This window comes from Xiphophorus hellerii, chromosome 3, assembly GCF_003331165.1.
Source record: "Xiphophorus hellerii strain 12219 chromosome 3, Xiphophorus_hellerii-4.1, whole genome shotgun sequence".
Classification (NCBI taxonomy): Eukaryota; Metazoa; Chordata; class Actinopteri; order Cyprinodontiformes; family Poeciliidae; genus Xiphophorus; species Xiphophorus hellerii.
Genome location: NC_045674.1, coordinates 26,815,725 through 26,836,395, shown reverse-complemented (window position 1 = coordinate 26,836,395; position 20,671 = coordinate 26,815,725). Strand labels below are relative to the sequence as shown.

At 40.0% G+C, this 20,671-nt stretch overlaps 1 protein-coding gene across 6 annotated transcripts in view; it reads left to right on the top strand.

Annotated features, from left to right (window-relative positions):
• Nucleotides 1–20,671, top strand: part of LOC116714646 (plectin-like) — a 136,693-nt gene that overhangs the window by 9,867 nt on the left and 106,155 nt on the right. For 2 of the 6 annotated variants that reach the window (XM_032555439.1, XM_032555424.1), the window contains exon 1: nucleotides 5,785–5,890. The exons of the other annotated variants lie outside the window; for them this stretch is intronic. In XM_032555439.1, the coding sequence (XP_032411330.1) occupies nucleotides 5,800–5,890 (91 nt within the window). In that variant the 5' untranslated portion in view covers nucleotides 5,785–5,799. Of the gene's footprint in view, nucleotides 1–5,784; nucleotides 5,891–20,671 lie in introns of those variants that run through there. 6 annotated transcript variants of the gene reach the window in all.

Sequence of the window (20,671 nt, the reverse complement as noted above, 5' to 3'; positions counted from 1 at the left end):
GCAGCAGTCGCTTAAACCCAATGTGTTTGACCAATTTTGAGAAAAAATCTGCAGTAAAATCAGAAAAAGAATGTGTGGATCTGTTGATTTTGTGTGAATTTTGCAGATTTCTGAAGAACTGGAGGGACTTATGGATGTAATTTGGATAAAAAGCTACAGTGGGTCTTGAGGCATTTGGGTACACTGGATTTTATTCAAATCAAATTAAAAGGAGGATGAATACAAAATACCATTTGAAAGCCATGTAGAACAGTCCGTACACCAAATAATTATGCACTACTTTGTTCACTTATTGCATAAAATCTGAATAAAACAAACTGAAGCTTGCTATATCTTGAAGAAAGAGGAATCAATACTTTTGCAAATTGTCACTACAAGCAGCCTTCATAACAAAGCATATTATTAAAAGAAAAGAACAAGAGTCTATCTTTCTGCTGATACTAGACAATTTGGCTTATGGACTTTTCTCAAGTTGCAGTTCACACGTTTGTCCAGCAGGTGGCGATTCACGCTAGAAGAGGCAGGTCGGCTGGCAGTATTCATTCTGAAAAACCATCACTGCGTCTGGAAAATATGTCACATTTTCCATCCTGTTCTCAAGTAGCACTGACTGCACAGTGAGCCGCTTGTGTCCTCTCTCTGACTGAGCTCTGCTGTATTTCAGCAGACAAAGGGTTGCCTGCCGTTTTGGGAAAGCCTTTCAGACTGAACTGCTTCATTTCTTCAGTTTAACAGACTTGTCCTTTTGTAGCTTTCTTTATTAACAAAAAGAAAGGGAGGAATTGGAAAATGGAATGTGGACACTTGTAAGTTTTGCCTTCTGGAAATGAGTCACGGCACAGTTTGGTGAATCTGGACAGATTGAAGGATAAGCGGCAGTTTTTGTTTGGGTTATCCAGAAGAGGGAGCCAGGCTTGTGTTCGCTGTGGTCTCCCACGCCTTCTTTGGCTGTCCATGGGAAAATATTACCACCCGATTGCACCATTCAAACACTTTTTATAGATGTGACAGCAGTGGTGTTGAGAAAAGTCGGAGGATAGATCACGGGTTGGTTAGGGGGAGATCAATCTGAATACTTTTCACATTTGTGCAATTGTAGTTTTTAGATACTTTTTAAGTTGTTTAAAAAAATGTAATCTATCAGCTGGATGTTCAGTGAATGTTCTCAGGGTTTTCAATCACCCATACAACTTATGTAATGTGTTTGAAGAACATCAAAACTGCATAAACCACTTTAGTTTATCAAAAGGTGCCTGAGGGTAAGCTGAGATAGAGCAGGACATTCGTTCCTCGACTAAAACCAAACTCTCAGTCAGTCGGCACGAGAGATCTCTGTATTTCTGTGTTTTCACGCTCTGTTCTGGAGAAACATACTTTCATAATCCCTCTCCCTGGATGCGTTGACATTTGTAAAGACTTTTAGTGTGCTGTCCAATCAAATGGTGTGAAATAATCCTAACACTGTAGCTGTTCTTGTTTCGTGAGTCTAGTCAAGTAGATTATCAAACGAAAGGAGACATGGCTGAAGGAAACAACAGGGAAAACGGGATCAGAGTTTACAGGGAACCCGTGGGGACTGTCTGACCGGACTCAGTGAATAATCTCCATGTTGAAAATTTGTTTATCATAAAGGTACTCCAGAGGTAAAATATATAAAAATGCATTGCACATTTAAAAAACTCTGTTGTACCAACAAATGGCACAACTTGAAAACAAAGAAATCTTTTTAACCGTTGTCCATTTTGAGAAACATTTATTGCAGTCTACTATGCATTTTTAGAAGTTTGATAAATCCTCTCTGATAAACGTACGCTATTTTGAACCTTTAAGTAACTGTTTACCCAGAAATGTGTTCTGGTTTTGTTGTTTCCAGCTCCTTCCTTCAGGTCCTCTCTAAGTGACATTTGCAAATGCGGCTGGAATGCCGCCATTAAATACTTGTCTGACCAGAATTAGCACATGCAGACTGCATGCTGCAGTGGGAGACGCAAAGTCGGTGTCAGATTGTTAAATGACAAAGCTTGGGTGCGTACCTTAAAGAATGTACACATGTGCCACTAGCAGCCCTGCCCGCACCTGTTGATTATTGTCGAAAGAGAGATGTGGACAGCAAAACACTCTTCCTCTTCTTTGCAACTTCACTGAGCTTTAAATTCTCTCAGCTAGATTCACAGATCTTAGACAGTTTCAGTTTAGCTAAACAAACCAGCCTCAGCTTCATGTAAGATCATAGGAAGCTGGTTTAATAAAGCTTGTAAAACTGTTAAGTGTCTTCAAAGTGAAAGTGATCTTGTAGGAGCCTGTGCCAGGGACTGTTTACAGCATGTGATGTGTTAAAGGTTTACTCCGTGCAGTTGACTCTCACTATTTAGGACAGCTGCTATCTTGATGTCACAGAGTGAACATGGTAACTTTGCCTTTGGCTTCCTTCGTGTAAGCAGGCGTGGGATCACGCTACGATAGCCTCTGGTCAAAATACAGTTTTGCAGTGTCATGGTACCGACATAGAGATGCGAAACAAAAATGTCAGACATGTGACAGCATGTGACACAGAAAGGCAGTGAATATTCCTTTTTATGTTATAGTATATTTATACATCTTTTTTTTTTTTAATACTTAGTAGTGGGTTTCGATTAAAGTTGCTTAATGTTCAAACCATGATACATTATAAAGTAACACTGGGAGTTAGGGATTTATGATATATCAGCACTAATATTAGTATCAGCATTTTTTAATTTATCGGTATCGATCCGATGAATAAAACGGATCATTTTCATCCCCAAAAGGTAGTAAAACGGTAGTAAAATATATATAATATCAGACAGATGAGCAATGTTAAGATTCGATATCAGACCAAATTTTCATATCACTGCATCCTTATTTGGGAGTCTATCAAGCTCGTTAATTAGTTATTTAGTTCAGCTTTTGGCTCAGATAGCTAGCCTGCAGTCTGCTGCTTTACAGCATGGTTTTCCAAATTCAGTTCTGAAATGGTGTTACCTGTAATAAGAGGTGGTACTTTCGTTTGCACACCATGACTGTGTTTTGTTCTTATATTTTTACAGGGTACCCCCAACTAAATGATCCTTTGCTGCAGATTATTTCTGTAATGTATTAATAACTGTCTGCGTTTTGCTAATTTAAAATATTTCCCCAACAATTAAATCTGTCATTCTTGCCAGAGAAATGTTTCCGGGCGTCCCTCCAGCCAGCTGACCATAGTTGTGTGGCCAACAAGTATACATTGTGGTCACTAACACTTTTCTGTGAGAAATGATGATAAGGTTTTCGGTTCAGATGAACTGTACGAAATGGAGTTTGTGGTTTTGAAACTGTAGCAGCAAACAAATTTAAACGGTAATTACAGTCTGGAAACGCATACCCTTTAATTCTGTAATATAAACAAAATGGCGAAGGTCTGCAAAGTCTAAAAATGCTGGAGAAAAAGACAAACCCCTGTGTATGTGGTGGAGAACTTCCCCTTCGCTCGCGCTCCTGCTGCAGCGCTAACAACAGGGAGTTTAGAGAGTACTTATCGTGTTTCCTGTCAGGAAGGTCTCCTGACTGATGTCATTTTGGCCTCGGCCAAAGAAATGACTGATGATGAAGCTTTGCAGAGACTTTCCTTTTCCTACATCAGATCTCTTCTGTTGTGCCAAGAGCATCAAGAAAATCCCCTAACAAGACATCACTGGATATCTCTGTTTGCTCAGACGATTTGCTGTTTGCAATTATCATGTTATTAGGCACATCTAATGCTGCTGGTATTAATTTTACATCTTGTTTGGAGCTAAAGTGTTTATTTTTTATTTTTTATTTTACAACTGTGACTTTGTTTTTCTTCTTTTACTGACTTGACAGGTTGAACCCTGTACTAAATATTCAGTAGTTGCCCCAAACTTTGATCTCTGTGGTGGGTGTCAAGGCCCATGTCTGCTCTGAATGTGACTATGAACGTATTAATGGTGAAGCAGGCATCAGATTTTCTTTTCAGAAGATGACTAAGGCAGGAACCCAGCTGGAGAAGTTTACTGCTGGACAGGCAGGAAGGATGTTCTCCGACACCTGAGGCCTGAAATTAAATAGAATTGCGCTTATGAGTTACTTTGGCATCTAGAACTCAAATCTTCTGGTCCTGAAACATCATTTTTCCAGTAATTAGAAAACGTTTTACTAGATAACTCCAAAGTGTTAGCTGTATGTTGTAGCTCTTTCAGACCTACTTTTACCTAAATAATGTTTTACATATTGGCACATTTTATTATTTGGGTCCATTGCCATAACCACCAGTATTTGGTGGAAAAAAGTCATTAATAAATATGTTTTTACAAGAATGTATCGCAATTGTTAATATGTATAGCAAAGGTGTTCTTTTTTTTCTTTTTCTGGGTAGACCTGAAATCTCAGTGCGATGATCTAGTCTAGATGTACAAGGTGACCAAAACATTCTCTAACACTGCTAATCTAAATGGAGTTACCACAATACATTAGCGGGAAACTAGCTGACCTGAATGCTAGAAAACGGGATGCAGAAGTTCCTTAAATTCTTTACGGTAATAGTGAGTATTAAGATGTATAATAACTTGTTCTGTTTTGTAATGCTTTAGAGCTTACAGGCTTTAAATGGATTGTGAATCAACTTTGTGGATCAAGGGGCCCAAATTAGTAGAAATTGTAATCCATAGGGGGGCCCAGAAAATCTTTGTGAACCACTGCATTTGTCAGAAATCCGGCTAATGTAAGCTAGCCTCCTCTAAGAATGACGTCTGTTTTGTACAGTAGACCCCCACCTATTTGTGATTCATTATTCACGCATTCACCTATTGACATTTTTTTCTGTGGTTTGTAACTAGAAATTATTTGGTGGAAATCTTCTTATTTGTCGATTTATTTTTGTAGACCAAGTCTAAAAAAATTTTTATAGAAAATGCAGCTGTGGAGGCTGAATGACCTCGGCTCAATGCTAACAGACATGCTATTGGCTGGAGCAGCCAATAGAGGAGCGCTATTTGTTTTCCTTGGCGCTGATTGGTTGTACCCCCAAGAACTGGGACAAAGAAGACTCTTTTAACTTATTTTTTCATGAGTGTCAACTGCATTTAAAATCAGAAACAATTAATTGTTATGGACAGAAACTCTTTGAAACCTATCAAAAAGGATACTCCAGGTATAGTTTAATGCTTTTCACATCTGTAAAAAATTAGCTACGAAATGAACTACAACTGAAAAATTACAAAATGGCAATGTTGGGGTGAAAGGACATTAAGTCCATTTTTTAATTCTTGTTGTAGTTAATAATGTTATTATTATTATTATAATTTTTATATAGTTTTCAAATAAATTTGAGACTTTGGATCTTATGTCTAATCTAAACTAACTCCCAGACTAACAGAGCCGGAGATTCTCTGGACAGCGTTCTGCTGCTGTCTCATTTCCTCTGCTGCTGTGTTGGTGCTGTACCAGCAGAACCCAGTGTGTGTGAGTGAGCCGCCTGCGTGTCTATCTTTAAAAGGTGGGGCTTCGCATTTCTATTCGTACTTCTGACTCAGGCAGTGGGAGGGTGTAGAGGAGAAGAAGGGTGGGGCCATAGTGAGGGGCTGCGTTTAGGGGGGAGTGGCGTTGGGCTGCTGAGTGAAGTTGGGAGCTGTGGAGGTTTCACACAGCTGAGAGAGCAGGCAAAAGGACAGCACAGGCTGTCTCACACTCCATTAAAAAATCCCAACAAAAAACACAACATAGAGGAAAGATAGAGGAGGAGGAGGAGAAGAAGAAGAAGAAGGCGGAGGTGTTAACGGCTCGATGGCTATGTACGAACCTGCCTACCTGCCTCCCAACGCTGAGGAGCAGGACTTCATTCAAGCTTATGAAAATGTCAGAGAGAAATACAAAGGTGGGAGCCTACGGCACTTCTATCAGAGTGATGACAGCTAGAGCATGAAGCCATGTAAAAGATGGAAAGGATGTCTTAGCATTTGTTGTCGTTCTGGGAAGGTCAAATTCATCTGTCTATTTTTGGTGTTTCCGACTCCACACAGGTTGCAAACATGCGACCGCAAACACACCTTTCTCACGCCAATCTGTGTGTGAGGTGGTGTTTGTGTGTGTGTGGAACAAAGCAGCAGTCACGCATGCTGCGTCTCTTTGCTGCTGAGTGTTTTATTGATCGCCACACATGTTTGCTGTCACTCTTCCACTCTCGCGCGTATTATTGCCGAAGTCCAGTGGATTTGCGGGAGTGCTTCGCTTTGAAGTGCAAACGGAACGGCCGGCTCAGTGTGCTGACCTCTGACCTCGGTGTTGAAGGAGGGTTCGGGGGGGAGCTGAAGTCTGAGTGCCGTTGATGGTTATTGTCCATCCAGACGCAGCAAGGACATTAACAGGTGCTGCTGAGCAACAGGGAAATTCATTAATTCCCCCGCAGGCGGGGTGTTTTGCTTTTCGTCTTCAGTTTTAAATCCCGTTTTATACCAGAGTTAGCTGCTGGGCGTCGCTTCACTGAATTACTTTACATAGTTTCCTTTTTATGGAAATCCTCATGCACTTCAGCAAATAAAGCAAAAAAACTAGAAAGTAAACCAGGAGAGTTGCAGATGAATTAGTGGAAATGTCTTTATGGCTCATCTTTCCTTTTTTCACTTTCTTCTTTTGGGGTGATGCGAGCATCATCTTTTATTTTAGAGCCTATAGTTGCCTATCTTTCCCTCGAATGTTAGCGGTTCTCCACTTTCTCTTTCGCCCAAGATTTTTTTTCGCCCCTGCTGTGTGTTCAAATATTTAAAAGAAGAGAAAGCTTCTTTCAAGGACTGGCCCAGATTTTCTCCTTCCCATCCTGCTTTTAAAAGATGTTACCTGTGACTGTGTGGCTTATTGTCTGCAAAATGCTGGCCGGTGTGATTCGACCAATGGGATTTGTAATGTCGAAGTTTCTCTTTTTGCTACTAGAGGATAATGAGAAGCAGGAGCTGCCTTTGTGGCAGGTGTTTATGTTCCATGTTCCTCCGTGTTCCCTTTCTTGATGGTGTCTGTGCGCCGCAGTGGTCCACCTCTCCTTATTAAGACACACAGATGACACAGCCAGTTGGAGAGTGGCCTCATACCTGCCATGTTTCATCTCCCCTCCCTATTCAGAGTATGTTTCATTTGTATGTGTCTGCTGTCAAGGAATAACGTTTGTCGGTGTTCATTTGTGCCACGTAAATGTGCAAGATAATGGGTTTTCAAGGCCGTGTTATCAGCGTGTCTGGGTTGACGCCGACAGAATGGCTGCTTTGACTTGCAAAAGGCAACTTTTCCACATTTTGTCACGTCTCAACAAACGTCAAAGCATTCTACTGGGATTTTATTGGATGAGGCCAATTTGAAGTAGTGCTTAATTGCGGTAGGGAAATTGTACATGATTTTCAATTTAAAGAGCATCCGTGGGCAGCAGTTTACAATCCGTGGCAACGGGTTCTCAGTTGAGTTTAGCTCTGGACCACGTCACTCTAACATGTTCATATGAACTATACCTTGGTCTCGCCCAATGACCCCACATGAGCGGTATAGACAACGGACAGATGAATGGATCTTCCGTTGCTGAACGTTCGCCTCAGTTTCGAGTCTTAGACAGATTTTCTTCCAGGACTGCCCTTTATTCAGCTTCACCCATCTACAAATCAACTCTGACCAGCTTCCTGCTTCGTGCTGAAGAAAACCCTCTCCTCTACGGTTCACAGTGGGGATTGTATTTTCAAGTTTACTTGACTCCCATCATGAATGGTTTTGTCAGGGAGATTGAAGCTTTTGAGTAGAACAACTTTGATAAAACACTGTTGCTCTTCACACAGTTTGTGGCAAATTTGGTTTTATTTCAACAGTGGTTTTCTTTGTTACACATTTTCATGTCTAGTATAGTAGCTTCTATGTCCAAAGACTTTCTCACTTGAGCTATGGTAACTCTGCAGGAGCTGGAAAGCTCCTGCAGAGTTACCGTGTTCCTCTGAGAATGCTGTTCTTCTCTTGCAACAGAAGCATTGATAACACTTATTAGGGGGAAAAAGGCATACCAAATATCACCACTTGCTGTTGGTTTGTTACAGACAATCCCAACAAAATTCATCGAACTCTTGTGTTTCTACGTAATGTAACGTACCAAAAATTAAGGATTATAAATACTTTTGCATGGCACTACAAATTACGCCTGTTCTGCAATCTGTTTATGTCTTCAAATCAGATAAAGTTGCACCACTCTCATTTGTGTAGGCCCACATTTACGCCTGACACGTTGTCATGCTTAGTTTTGAACGTTTGAGAAAAGTTTTCCCCCAATCTCTTTCGTGCGACAACACGAAAAGTTTTATCTAACTGCTTAACGTTTAAACCTTCGGATGACTCAACTGTCCGCTGCTTACAACTCCGAACTGATGTCATGTAAAACCTCTACTGGTTGTTAGAAAGTTGCTTCTTGCTATCTTCTACATGCTACCATGCAAAGAGCTAATTTGACTATGTGATTAACAAGTCCTTCTCGCTGCATCTGATAGGTGTGGGGGTGGGTGTGTGTGTGTGCCTGCTAGTGCAGTGAGTGTATGCTTTGTTGCAGACTAATCCTCACATTGGCATATTTGTGTTTGTATGTTTCCCATTAAATCCCACGGCAGAACCGCAGCAAGAAAGATTTTCCTACCTCTCCATTCTTTCTTTGTCTGATGACACTGAGTGTGTGGGCTCTGTGTTTTCATAGTAAAATGATAAATGGTATTTAATATGCTTTCTTTCAACTCCTAGCAGTAAACTTTGTCCCATGCTGCTGGTAAAAAGGCTTTCCAACTCACATTTGTATCGAGGAGAGGGTAACTACCTCGCCCTGTGGAATTATCCATACGCCTTTAAAACATTTTTCCACAAACCTTGTTGCAGTACAACCATGCCTTAGATGTATTTTTGGGGGATTTTTTTATGATAAATCAACACAAAGTATAACAAGAGGAAGCAAAAGGGGGGAAAAAAAACTCACTTTCAAAATGTCTTACAAGTATAAATCTAGAAAATCCAGTGTGACTTTGTTTCACTCAGAAAAGGTATTGATATCATTTGCAGCTGCTCTGCAAAATTCTCAGAGGTTTATTGTCAAGAAGTAGCGTCATGAAGACCAAGCAACACAACTGACAGGTCAGGGATAACACTTTAGTGAAAAGTTGGAATGGTTAAGCAGTACAGTGGATCCCTGGTATTCGTTGAGGTTAGGGACCACAGCCACACGCGAATATCTAAAATCTGCAAATACTTGAGAACCCCTCTAAAACTGCTTATAACTGCCTATTAAAACAACAAATAGGTCTTAATATTCATGAATACACTCAGTTGAAACCGTCTTAGCACTACTGTGGAAGCTAACATCTGTAGTCTTCCTGATCTATTCATTTGGGGGTACAGCCAATCAGCGGCAAGGAAAAAAAAATGTTCTTGATTGCGTGCTTTGTCAATATTAGCAAATACTAAGTAAAGTAGAATTGTGCCTTGATATTTCCGCTGCGTTTTCCTTTGAATATTTTAGATCTGATCTAGAAGCAAAATCCACGATTTAGCAAATCTCCGCCAAGAATTTAAAGGTACATTGAACAGAAAAATCCTCGAATAATGAACTGTGTAGTTCACTGTCTGTATCCTAAACTTTAAACCGTCAGTTCAGTCCTGGTTAATTCATTATCCCAAAATGCAGAGTATGAGACGAGTGCAATCCTACCAGAACATGGCCGTCCACTGACCGTACTCTGACAGGCTGAGCGATGAGCTCATTAATCGGAGAAGCTGCAGAGATCTGCAGCTAAGGTGGAAGAATCTGAGTCTGTGGGACAACTACTGATCATCCAGTTCACCCATTTGAGCCAGGAATAAAGTATCTTAGTCAAGCCTAATGCAAAGTACTATGAGTACTATTGTATATTCCAACACAAAACATAGGCATAAACATCTGAACATACCCTTGCAGTGAAACAGAGTGACGGTAAGCACCATCTTCTAAATACTGGGCAAACTTTGCGAGAGGCTGTGAAGTGCATGATACTTGGGCAAAGACTCGCCTTCCAACAGGGCAACATCCCCAAACATACACCCAGCACTTTGACAGAAAAGATTGTCAAAAGCACATTTGTGTGATGGAGTGATCCAGTCTGGGATCTAAATTTAAATCCAACCTTTTGGATTCAAAGATGTTGACTCAGAGGTGTTCCACTCCGACTGTTCATGACCTGTTCTGCAAAATCTTCAGTTTCTACAACGCACAAATCTGGTAAAGAAATCAAATGATTTGTTGTTGCAGCAAAACTTGCTCCTGCGTAGGATGGTGCTGGATATGAAATCCTGTCAAACCTTTTTGATTTCTATTTGTCACATTAAAACCCCAGCTCGCTTTGTTTCAGTTAACAGTTACTTTCTAGCTCCCGCACAACAACCACTTGGGACAATATTAGCCAGCGTATGCCTCTCTGCTGAACTGAAGTCACATGTGTCTGCAGTCTTTCCAGTCCTTGTTCTGTTTTTGCTCTTTTGGTTGGCGTCTTTATAAGTGAATTTCCTGCTTCTGATGCTCAGTGGCAAGGCACTGAGGGCAGCTGACCCTGGAGTTCATTGAATAGTTGCCATTGTCAACAGTTTATGTGTCTAAAACAACTTCTTAGGTCAGACCATAAGTTATGGTCAGACCACCTTTCAAGAACACAATCCAGAACTGAAAATCCGACTTGATTTGACATCACAAATGCTTTCCAAATGAATTGGGGCCCAGTTATAGTTTATCAGTCAGTCTTGTCTAAGATTACTCACCGCTGTCTCATTGCCTTCTCTGAATTGTAGACGGCTGGACGGTCAAGGCTTGGCTGTCATCCCGTTGTCCTCCCAACTCAATTTGTCCCGGCAGCTGATGCTGATGTTACTGGGCTTCTTTAGCGGGGAATTGCCCCGATCACGGTGGCGGTGGGAGCTTTTCATAGTGCACAGCCACAGCTAACCTCCATAGTCTGTCTAAATATAGCTGCAGTCATGTTCAGTTTAGTTATGAGATATGAAGTTTCCAGAATGTTCTTGGCTAAAGAAATCAGACTCTTTTGAAGGATGAATAATTTGATTTCATTATAGAATAAAATTTTGACTCATCTCTGTAGCTTATAGAGATGATTTTGTCTTTGTAAATGCTGTATCCTCTGCTTCAGATATAAAACATCTTTGAATTTGATTTAGTCATGTGTTACTATAGAAACATGGGCTGCAAGGTTGTTTAGAAAGTAGTTTTTCACACTTTCAAAACTAAGAAAGTAGCAAAATTAGGTATATACTGTATATGTACTGTATATATACCAAAAGACCCAGAAACCAGCTTTTCAAGACTTCCCAAAAAAAGCAAAAATATCTAACCTCAATGACCCACATGTACCTTATCAGTGTATTCTCATCTATAGAAAGGCTGCTTTTACTTATACAAATAAGAAATATTTTCAGAATATGTGGAAATATATTCTGAAATTAAGAAAGTGCTACCTGACGTGCTATGTTATAATTCAATCAGTCAAGTTTATTTGTTTTGCATATTTCAGCAATAATGCAGTTCAACATGATTTACAGCACAAAAACATAAAAATCCTCAATTGAAACATGGCATTTTTTCCAAATGCCATCATGTTGATGTGTAATTAGCCTTTCATGGTGTTAAAGTAGCTCTAAGTAGTTGGGTTTTTAGTGTAGATTTGTTATGTACTTAGTGAAACCAAAGCCTAGCGTACTTTCATTGATACAAAGGATTAAAAATGTAATTTCTTTCATTGGGTATCTTACCTAAAGTTCTTATAATAAGGCAAAAACCTCAAGAATCTAACTTGTCAATACTGGAACAAGAGATGTTATTGACTTGTTGAAATGATGACATCAGTTCAATTGTTTTTCACATCTTTATTTTATTTAAGTTGCACATGAACACAACAAAAACATGACTACTGCAGGAGTGAAAGGCTGGATGGGCATATGATTTTGAAACAATGCTGTAAATGACAGAGCAATGGAAATCTGACACATTGGCTGCACTCATAGGATGCCGTACGATGTAAACATACTGACACATGCAAACAAACCTTAAGGGCAGCGCTTTATAAAAACTTGCCAGCTGTTTTTGCTAAGGGGAAGATTAAAGTAAACGAATTTTTGGGGTTTAAAAGCTGAAAAAACGGATTATTGTTTTCATAGTAAAAACAAACCGACTTGTGTCCCATCTGAACCTGATGCCAGTGAGATGTTTTTCATTCAGTTCTTCTGCTACTGCTATGAGAGTAAAACTGTAAGAAAATGTTTTCTGGATCATTAATATTTTCTTCTTTCTTGGTCTTTCCCATGTTTTCATAGTCTTGTGCTCATTGATTGCCAGAGGCTGGGAAGTGTTCGGATGTCAGACCTTATAATATTTCACCAGAAGAGCACTTAACTAAGAAATTGTTATGTATGACGTTTTAAGCTATCTCCATTTTTATTATTTCTCCTATTTTTGGTTTCTGTTTTAGTCAAACGACTAAAACGTGTTTTCACTTTGCAAACCTACTTTTCTTCTAATAACGGCTCAAATCTGGCCTCTATTGAGCTACAGTAACTTGTCATGGTTACTGATGGGATGGAACAGATGAGGTGATTATCACAGGAATGCAATGAGATTTTAGCTCATCTCTTTTTCATAAACAGACAAAAAGTTTCACTTCTCTGTTAATAATCTTAATATCGTACATACCTCGTTTTTTTTTTTTTTACTTTCCTCCTTCCTCAGTGTTTACATCAGTCTGTGATGGACTGACACATGCCACTGGACTACAAAACCCAGATATTGTATAGCATTTATTCATAATACGGTGACTGAAGTGGTGACTTTCTGCTTGTCAGGCTGTTGCTTTATTTCCATTTGTTTTTGATGTTTTAAAGCATAGAAAACGATTATCTCAGCCTGTTCTGTTTTTGGATTCGCGCCAAGCTGTTGGGTTTGATTCATCTCCGCAGCTGCAGTACTATTGACAGCGGCCTAATGTTGCTTTTTAGGTTTGACTTTTAGAACGCGTTGACAGATTTAAGCCAGTTTTATGACTTCAGCTGGTTATGTAAAGTCAGTACTTTATAATAAATCTGGCACTAGACTCTATAGGAACTTCAACTGACATGGATATTATCAGATGTTTCTTAGATTAGTTAAATTCAAAAACAAGGTGCGATCACCAAAATGTATTCATCATTCATTCATTCTTTTTTTTTTTTTGTTCAGTAAAACTCCACTATTTCTTTCTGTCTTGATTTCATATAACAAACTAACAGATTCATAACTGGCATTCATAAAGTTTTACCTTCTTGCTCAGCTGTTTATGGCTACTACCATTAGAAAATCAGTGTTTCATTTATCTGTAGTTTGGCCAAATTTCATATGTTTCTCATAGGAAACTGACTTTGTATGTTTATGTTTTTATAAAGACATACACTGCAAAACACAAACTCTCACCAACTAGTTTTGTTTAAGTTTCTAGCACAAATATCTTCATACACTTAAAATAAGTTAGCTTTCAAAATTCTTTAAAATTGTAGAAAAAGTACTAGTTCCATTGACAAATTAGTTTTACTTATACCAAGATATTTTTCCCATGTTATAAGTGGAACAAGGCTGCACAGTTGGTAGCACTGTTGCCTTGCAGCAAGAAGGTCCTGGGTTCGATTCCCGGCCCGAGGTCTTTCTGCATGGAGTTTGCATGTTCTCCCTGTGCATGCGTGGGTTCTCTCCGGGTTCTCCGGCTTCCCCCCACAGTCCAAGAACATGACTGTTTTTGGGAAATTGGTCTTTCTAAATCCTCCCTAAATGTGGGTGTGTGTGTGTGTGCATGGTTGTTAGTCATGTCTGTCTCTGTGTTGCACTGCGACAAACTGGTGACCTGTCCAGGGGGAACCACGCCTCTCGCCCTGAACGTTAGCTGGAGATGGGCACCAGCACCTCCCGACCCCATTAGGGACAAGGGTGAAAGAAAATGGATGGATGGATCAGTTGGAACAATCTACTAAAGGAACTGGTACTTTTTCATCAATATTTAGGAATTAGTGACTAAAACCAAGCTTATGTAGCTTGCTGGAAAGTTACTTATAAGTTAGTTTTGTCTGTTTTTTAGTGTACTAATATATTTGCACTAGAAACTAGTCCAAAACCACTTGGTAAGACTTGGCGTTTCTTGCAGTGCACATGACATTTTCGGTAGAGTTTTCTCTCATCTGCAGTCTAGTCAAATGAGGTCAATTTTTAAAGTTTTTAACAACTCTCTGGCACCTTTTATGCAAACTAGACGTGAACAGCCTTGGCAATGGAACTTTCCAGCGACTGTGCTTCTGTCGAATATGAATTAAGATAAAGCGCAGCAGTCGGTGCCTGTCGGGCGTAGCTCGATGAATCAGCTGGGATAAGCATTGTGCTGTGACAGCTGATAAAGCAGCAAAGGGGGAAAAAAAACATTTCGATGTACTTTTTTTTATGTAGTTTTTTTCATTTACGCCCACACCTCCCCTTTCTGCCTGGAATAGATCAGTGGTGACACACAGCTGAGGGCGGAGGTTACGCCGGGGCAGGATGTCGTCAGTACAAATATGCCGGGATTCCTTCAGGCCCTTTTAAGGGAGAGAAAGAAGCAGCGCTGCAATCTTCAGCCAATCTGCTGACCTTTGTGTCAAACAGCTAATGATTTTGCAGAACAGAGGCTGTTCACTCTTTAAACGCCTGATGCTCTGGTGTTTATGCCTGTTTAGCATGCGAGAGAGACGGAAGCCGTAAAAATAGCAAAACAGTGCAGACAGGATAACGTTTGATCCAGAGGTGCGTTGCACTGCAGCTACAGAATATTCCCATACATGCATCATTTTAATTTACACTCATAAATACTAACGGTGTAACTGTGTGGGATGTAAGGTTTTACCAAACTTGGACATGTTAGATTAATAACACAGAGGCATTTTGTTCTCCTTTTGCTTTCAGCTTGAATAGTAGCTGACTGCGCCGAAACTCAGAAATCCAATCTTTATCCACTCAGTGAACGTATCACACCCAAGCGCTAAGAGAACGAGCTAACAGCAACACTTTGGTGTGATTTCTGTCTCATCATCAGCTCAGTTAGAGAAAACACAGCAGGTGTTGAAAGCTATTTGAGATACTGTGTCTTTAAGGGCCTGCTGCCGATTCGAGATGCTGAAACAAAGCCAGAGTTGTGTGTGCTAGAAATGTTGCTACTTTGCCGTGTCATGTTGCAGTTTTAGTTGGTTCATACCTTCAAGCTGGGGAGGGATCAAGTATATCTGGACGACTTTCTGTAAATATCTTTCCTGGAAGCTTTCTTAGTTAATTAATTTGTTTACTTCAGTCATTTACACTTTGAAATAAACGTCGCACGTGTTGATTTAGATAGAAGAATTCAATGAAAGAGTGGTTTGAAGAAAAAAAAAATGTTACATGGTTGACTATACCATAAGCAACAATCAGCCAATCCATACAGAGAGATCTTTAGACATGAACCAAGCAATTTGTATATATAGAAACTAATAACAAAGGAAAAATACTCTTTGTAATGTTGCCACACACACAATATATTTCATCATACCTTGAAAGAATATTATGTTTGATTATTTTCTTAAAAGTCAAAATTGATCTGTTCTCAGATTTGTACTGCAAATTTGTTACATAAACTTCATAAAAGTAATTAATAAAAAAAACTGTTAATAATGCTTTTTAAGTTTAAATTGACAATAAGAAAAATGAGGTCAAAGCTCAATAAAAAACAGAGATTGGAAATAATCTACAAATCTCTGATTAGAACATACCTACAGTATTATCCACTGATTGATTTTTATGTAGTTTTTTTTTTTTAACCAATTTGGTTCCATCGATTGTTTTAGCTTGTATTTCTGTACACCTACATTCTTGTGTTTTACTCTCACATGTAAGAGTTTCATAGAAAGTTGATCTGTTTCATTCGTCTTTACAAAGTAATGCCAGTGAATTAATTTGTTGTGGGCAGATCAGAGTATGGGCTGAGCCATTCAGCCTTCGCTCTGCCTGAACATTGCTGAGTCAAGCTGTTCCAGTGCCACTCGGCGATTTTGTAGATGACGATGTTTGCGTTTTATTAAATCTGACGTCGTGTTTGCTCTCACACGACATGCAGCGCACATCCCGACCGGCAGCCTGAACAGAGTGGCAGCTGTCATCCAGTCGTCAGCGGGGCTTCCAGCTTTAACGTGAGCGAGAAACGTCAAAGCTGGAAGGTATTTCAACTCCAGGCTCGCCCTGATTTTCACAAGAGCTGTAACACACGGCTTCCTGGTTTTCCTCGGAGGAAAACCAAAAGGGGGCTGGGAAAACACATTTGTGTGGAAACCATTTAGGTTCCAACACCTGTGTTTTGTCTGATACAAAGACTTTTTGTGTCTTCGCTTTGTAAGCGGGGCAGGGCCGTGAAGCTTTATTAAGGCTGTTATTAGTCTGGGTTTGTTGCTCCAAGGCTCTGCTGGGCTGTGAAAAAGTTACAGGGGAAAACAAAAAACATCCTTAAGAGAGGCAGGAGGATTTACTGCATGCGTGCAGGAGAGTCTGTGTGTGTTACTGCTCCAACACACCACTAAACATGGACAGGTCTAGTTAAAAAGCTCCACCTCCAAAACAAGCGAGAGAATCCCTCCCACTTGTTTCCCAGCCCCTTATACCAACATAATTATCTTTAATGACGAAAGAGATATGTACTTACTGTACATGGCTGTAGAAAAACCTGGCTGCATGTACATAGTCCCAACAACATGCAAACATGTAATCTGATTTTCTTAGAGGAAAAACTCCTGCTCTCATACTGAAGATGTAGTTTTCCAGCAGTAAGCTTAGTTAGGTGTTTCTGATTGATCTCAAGTTTTTACTAAATTAGGAGGAAGAAAACATCTGATCAATCTCAACTGTATACTGTAATAAATTTTGTCAAGGAGAAGCCAATTGTGCTTTTTTTTTTTTTTTTAAAGAAACCAGGTGTGCCGTGGTGGCGCAGTGGTTGGCGCGACCCACATTTGGAGGCCTCAAGTCCTCGACGCGGCCGTCGCGGGTTCGACTCCCGGACCCGGCGACGTTTACCGCATCTCTTCCCCCCTCTCCTTCCCCCTTTCCTGTCAGCCTACTTCATGAAAAGGGACTCTAGAGCCCACAAAAAGACCCCCTGGAAGGGTTAAAAAAAAAAAAAAAAAAAAGAAACCAGGAGACCACTTAAAATGATTGGTTTCTATGATTTTACAATCTATAGGTATATGTTTGAATAAAGTGAACATTGTTCTTTTATTTTATGAACTACTGACAACATGTCTCTGAAACTCCAAGCAAAAGTCTAGTATTTATTAGCAGAAAATGAGAAATGGTCGAAATAACGACTAAGATGCAGTGCTTTTAGACCTCAAATAATGCAAAGAAAGCAAGTTTATATTGACTAAAACTTTGCCATAGTGTGTGTATATATATACTGTATATATATATGTAAATACAGTACAGACCAAAAGTTTGGACACACCTTTTAATTCAATGAGTTTCCTTTATTTTCATGACTATTGACATTGTAGATTCACACTGAAGGCATCAAAACTATGAATAACACATGTGGAAATATGCACTAAACAAAAAAGTGTAAAACAACTGAAAATACCCCTTATATTCTAGTTTCTTCAAAGTAGCAACCTTTTGCTGTGATTACTGCTTTGCACACACTCTGCATTTTCTTGATGAGCTTCAACAGGTAGTCACCTGAAATGGTTTTCACTTCATAGGTGTGCCCTGTCAGGTTAATAAGTGGGATTTCTTGCCTTATAAATAGTCATGAAAATAAAGAAAACCCATTGAATTAGAAGGTGTGTCCAAACTTTTGGTCTGTACTGTATATATATTATTATCACTATCAAACTACCATTAAGACAATTTCCAAAATCTCCTGATCCAGAAAGGCTCACAACAGAAAGCGGGTGGAGGCTCGAAAGCATCAAATCGAGCTATTTTATTTGATTACGTTCAGCTTTTCCATTAAATGTGCCCAAATCCGATCCAGTGAAGCATTTCCAATCAGAGGCAGATATTATGTGATAACCTGCAGCAGCTGGCTTATGTTACTTTACAAATCTGGTAGAATTTGACCAAAACTACAAAAAACAAAATGAAATGACTGGCATAAAAACCTAGCTCAGTGTGGTAGCAACCTAGTTAAAATGCCGTCCGGTTAACTAGCTTGTTACGTTTCTGCTCTTCCTCTGACTCCACTGTTAAACACCTCACTGATGCTGAAAGTAGCAAAACTCGAGTCTAACAGCAGCAACTACTAAAACCACAGAGTGTTTTTAGCAAAGACCCGGTAGCTTTATGGCGCGTTCAGTGATTGTTAAAAAAAAAAAAAGCTTTAATGTTGAAGCTCGCGACCGGTCGGTCAAAGTTCAGAGGTTTTCCAGCTGAAAACATTGGGATTCTGGTCGCCCACTGATTTCTCTCCTCATCTCCAAATGGGTGCCATCTGCTTCACGGGAATAATTAGAAATCTCTGTTTCCACTTTGACAGGAGCTCATTGTTGTTCAAAGACAAGAACTTTTTATGTAGACTCTGAAATTTTACGCACACTCACTCTTGCCCAGATTCCACCTGGAAGCTGGAGTAAGAGGAGACGTCGCCCGCTTTATTGCCAACTTGGGCTTCTGGGTGATTTCCTTAACACAAGATCTGATGGTTGGTAACGACGTGTGCGTGATGAGGCTTACGCGAGTGTGTCCTTCTCTGTCTTGGTCGGTCCCGTCGCTTCCCAAACACAGAAAGGCTATGAGTTTATTGCAGGCCACTGGTATTTGGAGCAACTGGAGCCACTCGGCATGACGGCCTCCACACGGGGCCCGGAATGTCCCAGCAGGTCACCCCACACAGCTGACGGCTACACTGTTATGACATTGCATGCTGGGTTTTCACATGGGACAGCAGATTTGCCACAACGAGTAACTTGTTACATTCTTCTCTGTTAGCGGAGCGATAAATCTCCTTCGGTCCGAGACACCGATGATGAAGAAGAGGAATGAGTGAAGCTTGTTTGCTTTGGCGATGACAGAAATGTGTTTTATTAAAAACTACCCTAAATGGTAAGGATGCCTTTGAGGGTGTGTGTGTGTGTGTGTGAGGTTCACCAGCAAGAAAAGCAGAAACCAGGGTTACATGATAGGCATGGTCCAAAAATGCTTCCCAGATGACACGTCAGTGCAAAAGTAAACAAGGCCTCCCACACTGTAGCATGCCCCGTCGAAGCGTCAGGTCCCCGGAGGGCGTTTCCGTTCTCTACCTAGATCAGAGGTCAAACGACAACACTGGGGGGGGGAGAAAACGGCTGCTGTTTGTTTTCTTATCTCAAAGTTCAAATCACTGGCAATTCTGGCTTTCCTGCAGAACCGTCGCTACACTTTGCCCCAGCTGAACTCTGCCGTGTTACACTCAGCTGTTCTCAGGGAGTATTTGTTGTGCTCCATGTAGTGTTTTCACAGATTTGACTCATGTGATGTTTTTACCTTTTGACTTAGCAGATTGTTTTCTGCTCCTGTCCACGGGTAGCTGAGTGTTACGACCTCTACTCGTGTTCTTCAAATTCATACTAGGATTTTAAAGCTGAAGGCCAGCAGGGGCGCAGATGAAAATCCCTTTTCTCGTCAGTCAAAGCATGTTGTCTAGTCAGAGGTGAGTCAAAGACGGTGACACAGCCTTAAAGTTGAGATGCGCTGAGAATTGGCCAGGTGATCGGAATCAGATGATTTTCAGCTTGAGCTGCCCTGACAGGCATAATCTCTAAGCCCTGCCTCACTGGCAATAACGCTCTTTGTTGTGGATGTCGTTACTGAGTGAAGAAGAGTCAACTTTTACTATTTTCAATGCCAATAAGGTCAAACAAAACACAAAACGTGTAGAAAACGTCTAAATTGACATGTCAAGGTTCATTTAGGCGCTGAGAGAGCAGGATTTTCCGCAGGTAACAGGAAGGCTTGATGTATTACAACAAATTTGCTATTTTGTCTGGGTGACTTTAAAACATCTGAACACTTCAGTTAAGGTACTAAGGGTTCACACTCACTAGAAAATGAACAAAAACTCTCCTCTTTAGGTAATAACTGTGCTAAATGTGCTAGCTGTGCTAATCACTAATGAAATATGCTAACGCTATACTGCCTTTACTTGTTTGTGGTACAAAAACCTGACTCAGGTCCCAGATTAAGAAATGTAATACACAAATAAAAAGAATAAATAAATAATAAAGTAATTTATGTGACGTGAAGATATGTATATTTAAACAGTTTGTGCGTAAATAAATAATAAGACCTTTTATAAGTAGACGTAACATTTTACAGCAGCCTGTTTCTCACTCACACCGTGTGACATCACTTCTAATGTAAATAATAAAATATTGCACACAAGAGAAAAGGCCAGAAAAAAACAATGTACTCTTCTTGTTTTCTACTGTATTTTACTTATTAAAGACAAATAATTGCTGAATGAGCTAACATCAGAATTCGCAGGTCAAAATGATCACCTGGAAATTGGCCAAGAATTTCATATCTGTGCATATCGACTGCCTTCTCTTTGGAAATTAGAACAGAAAAATTTTA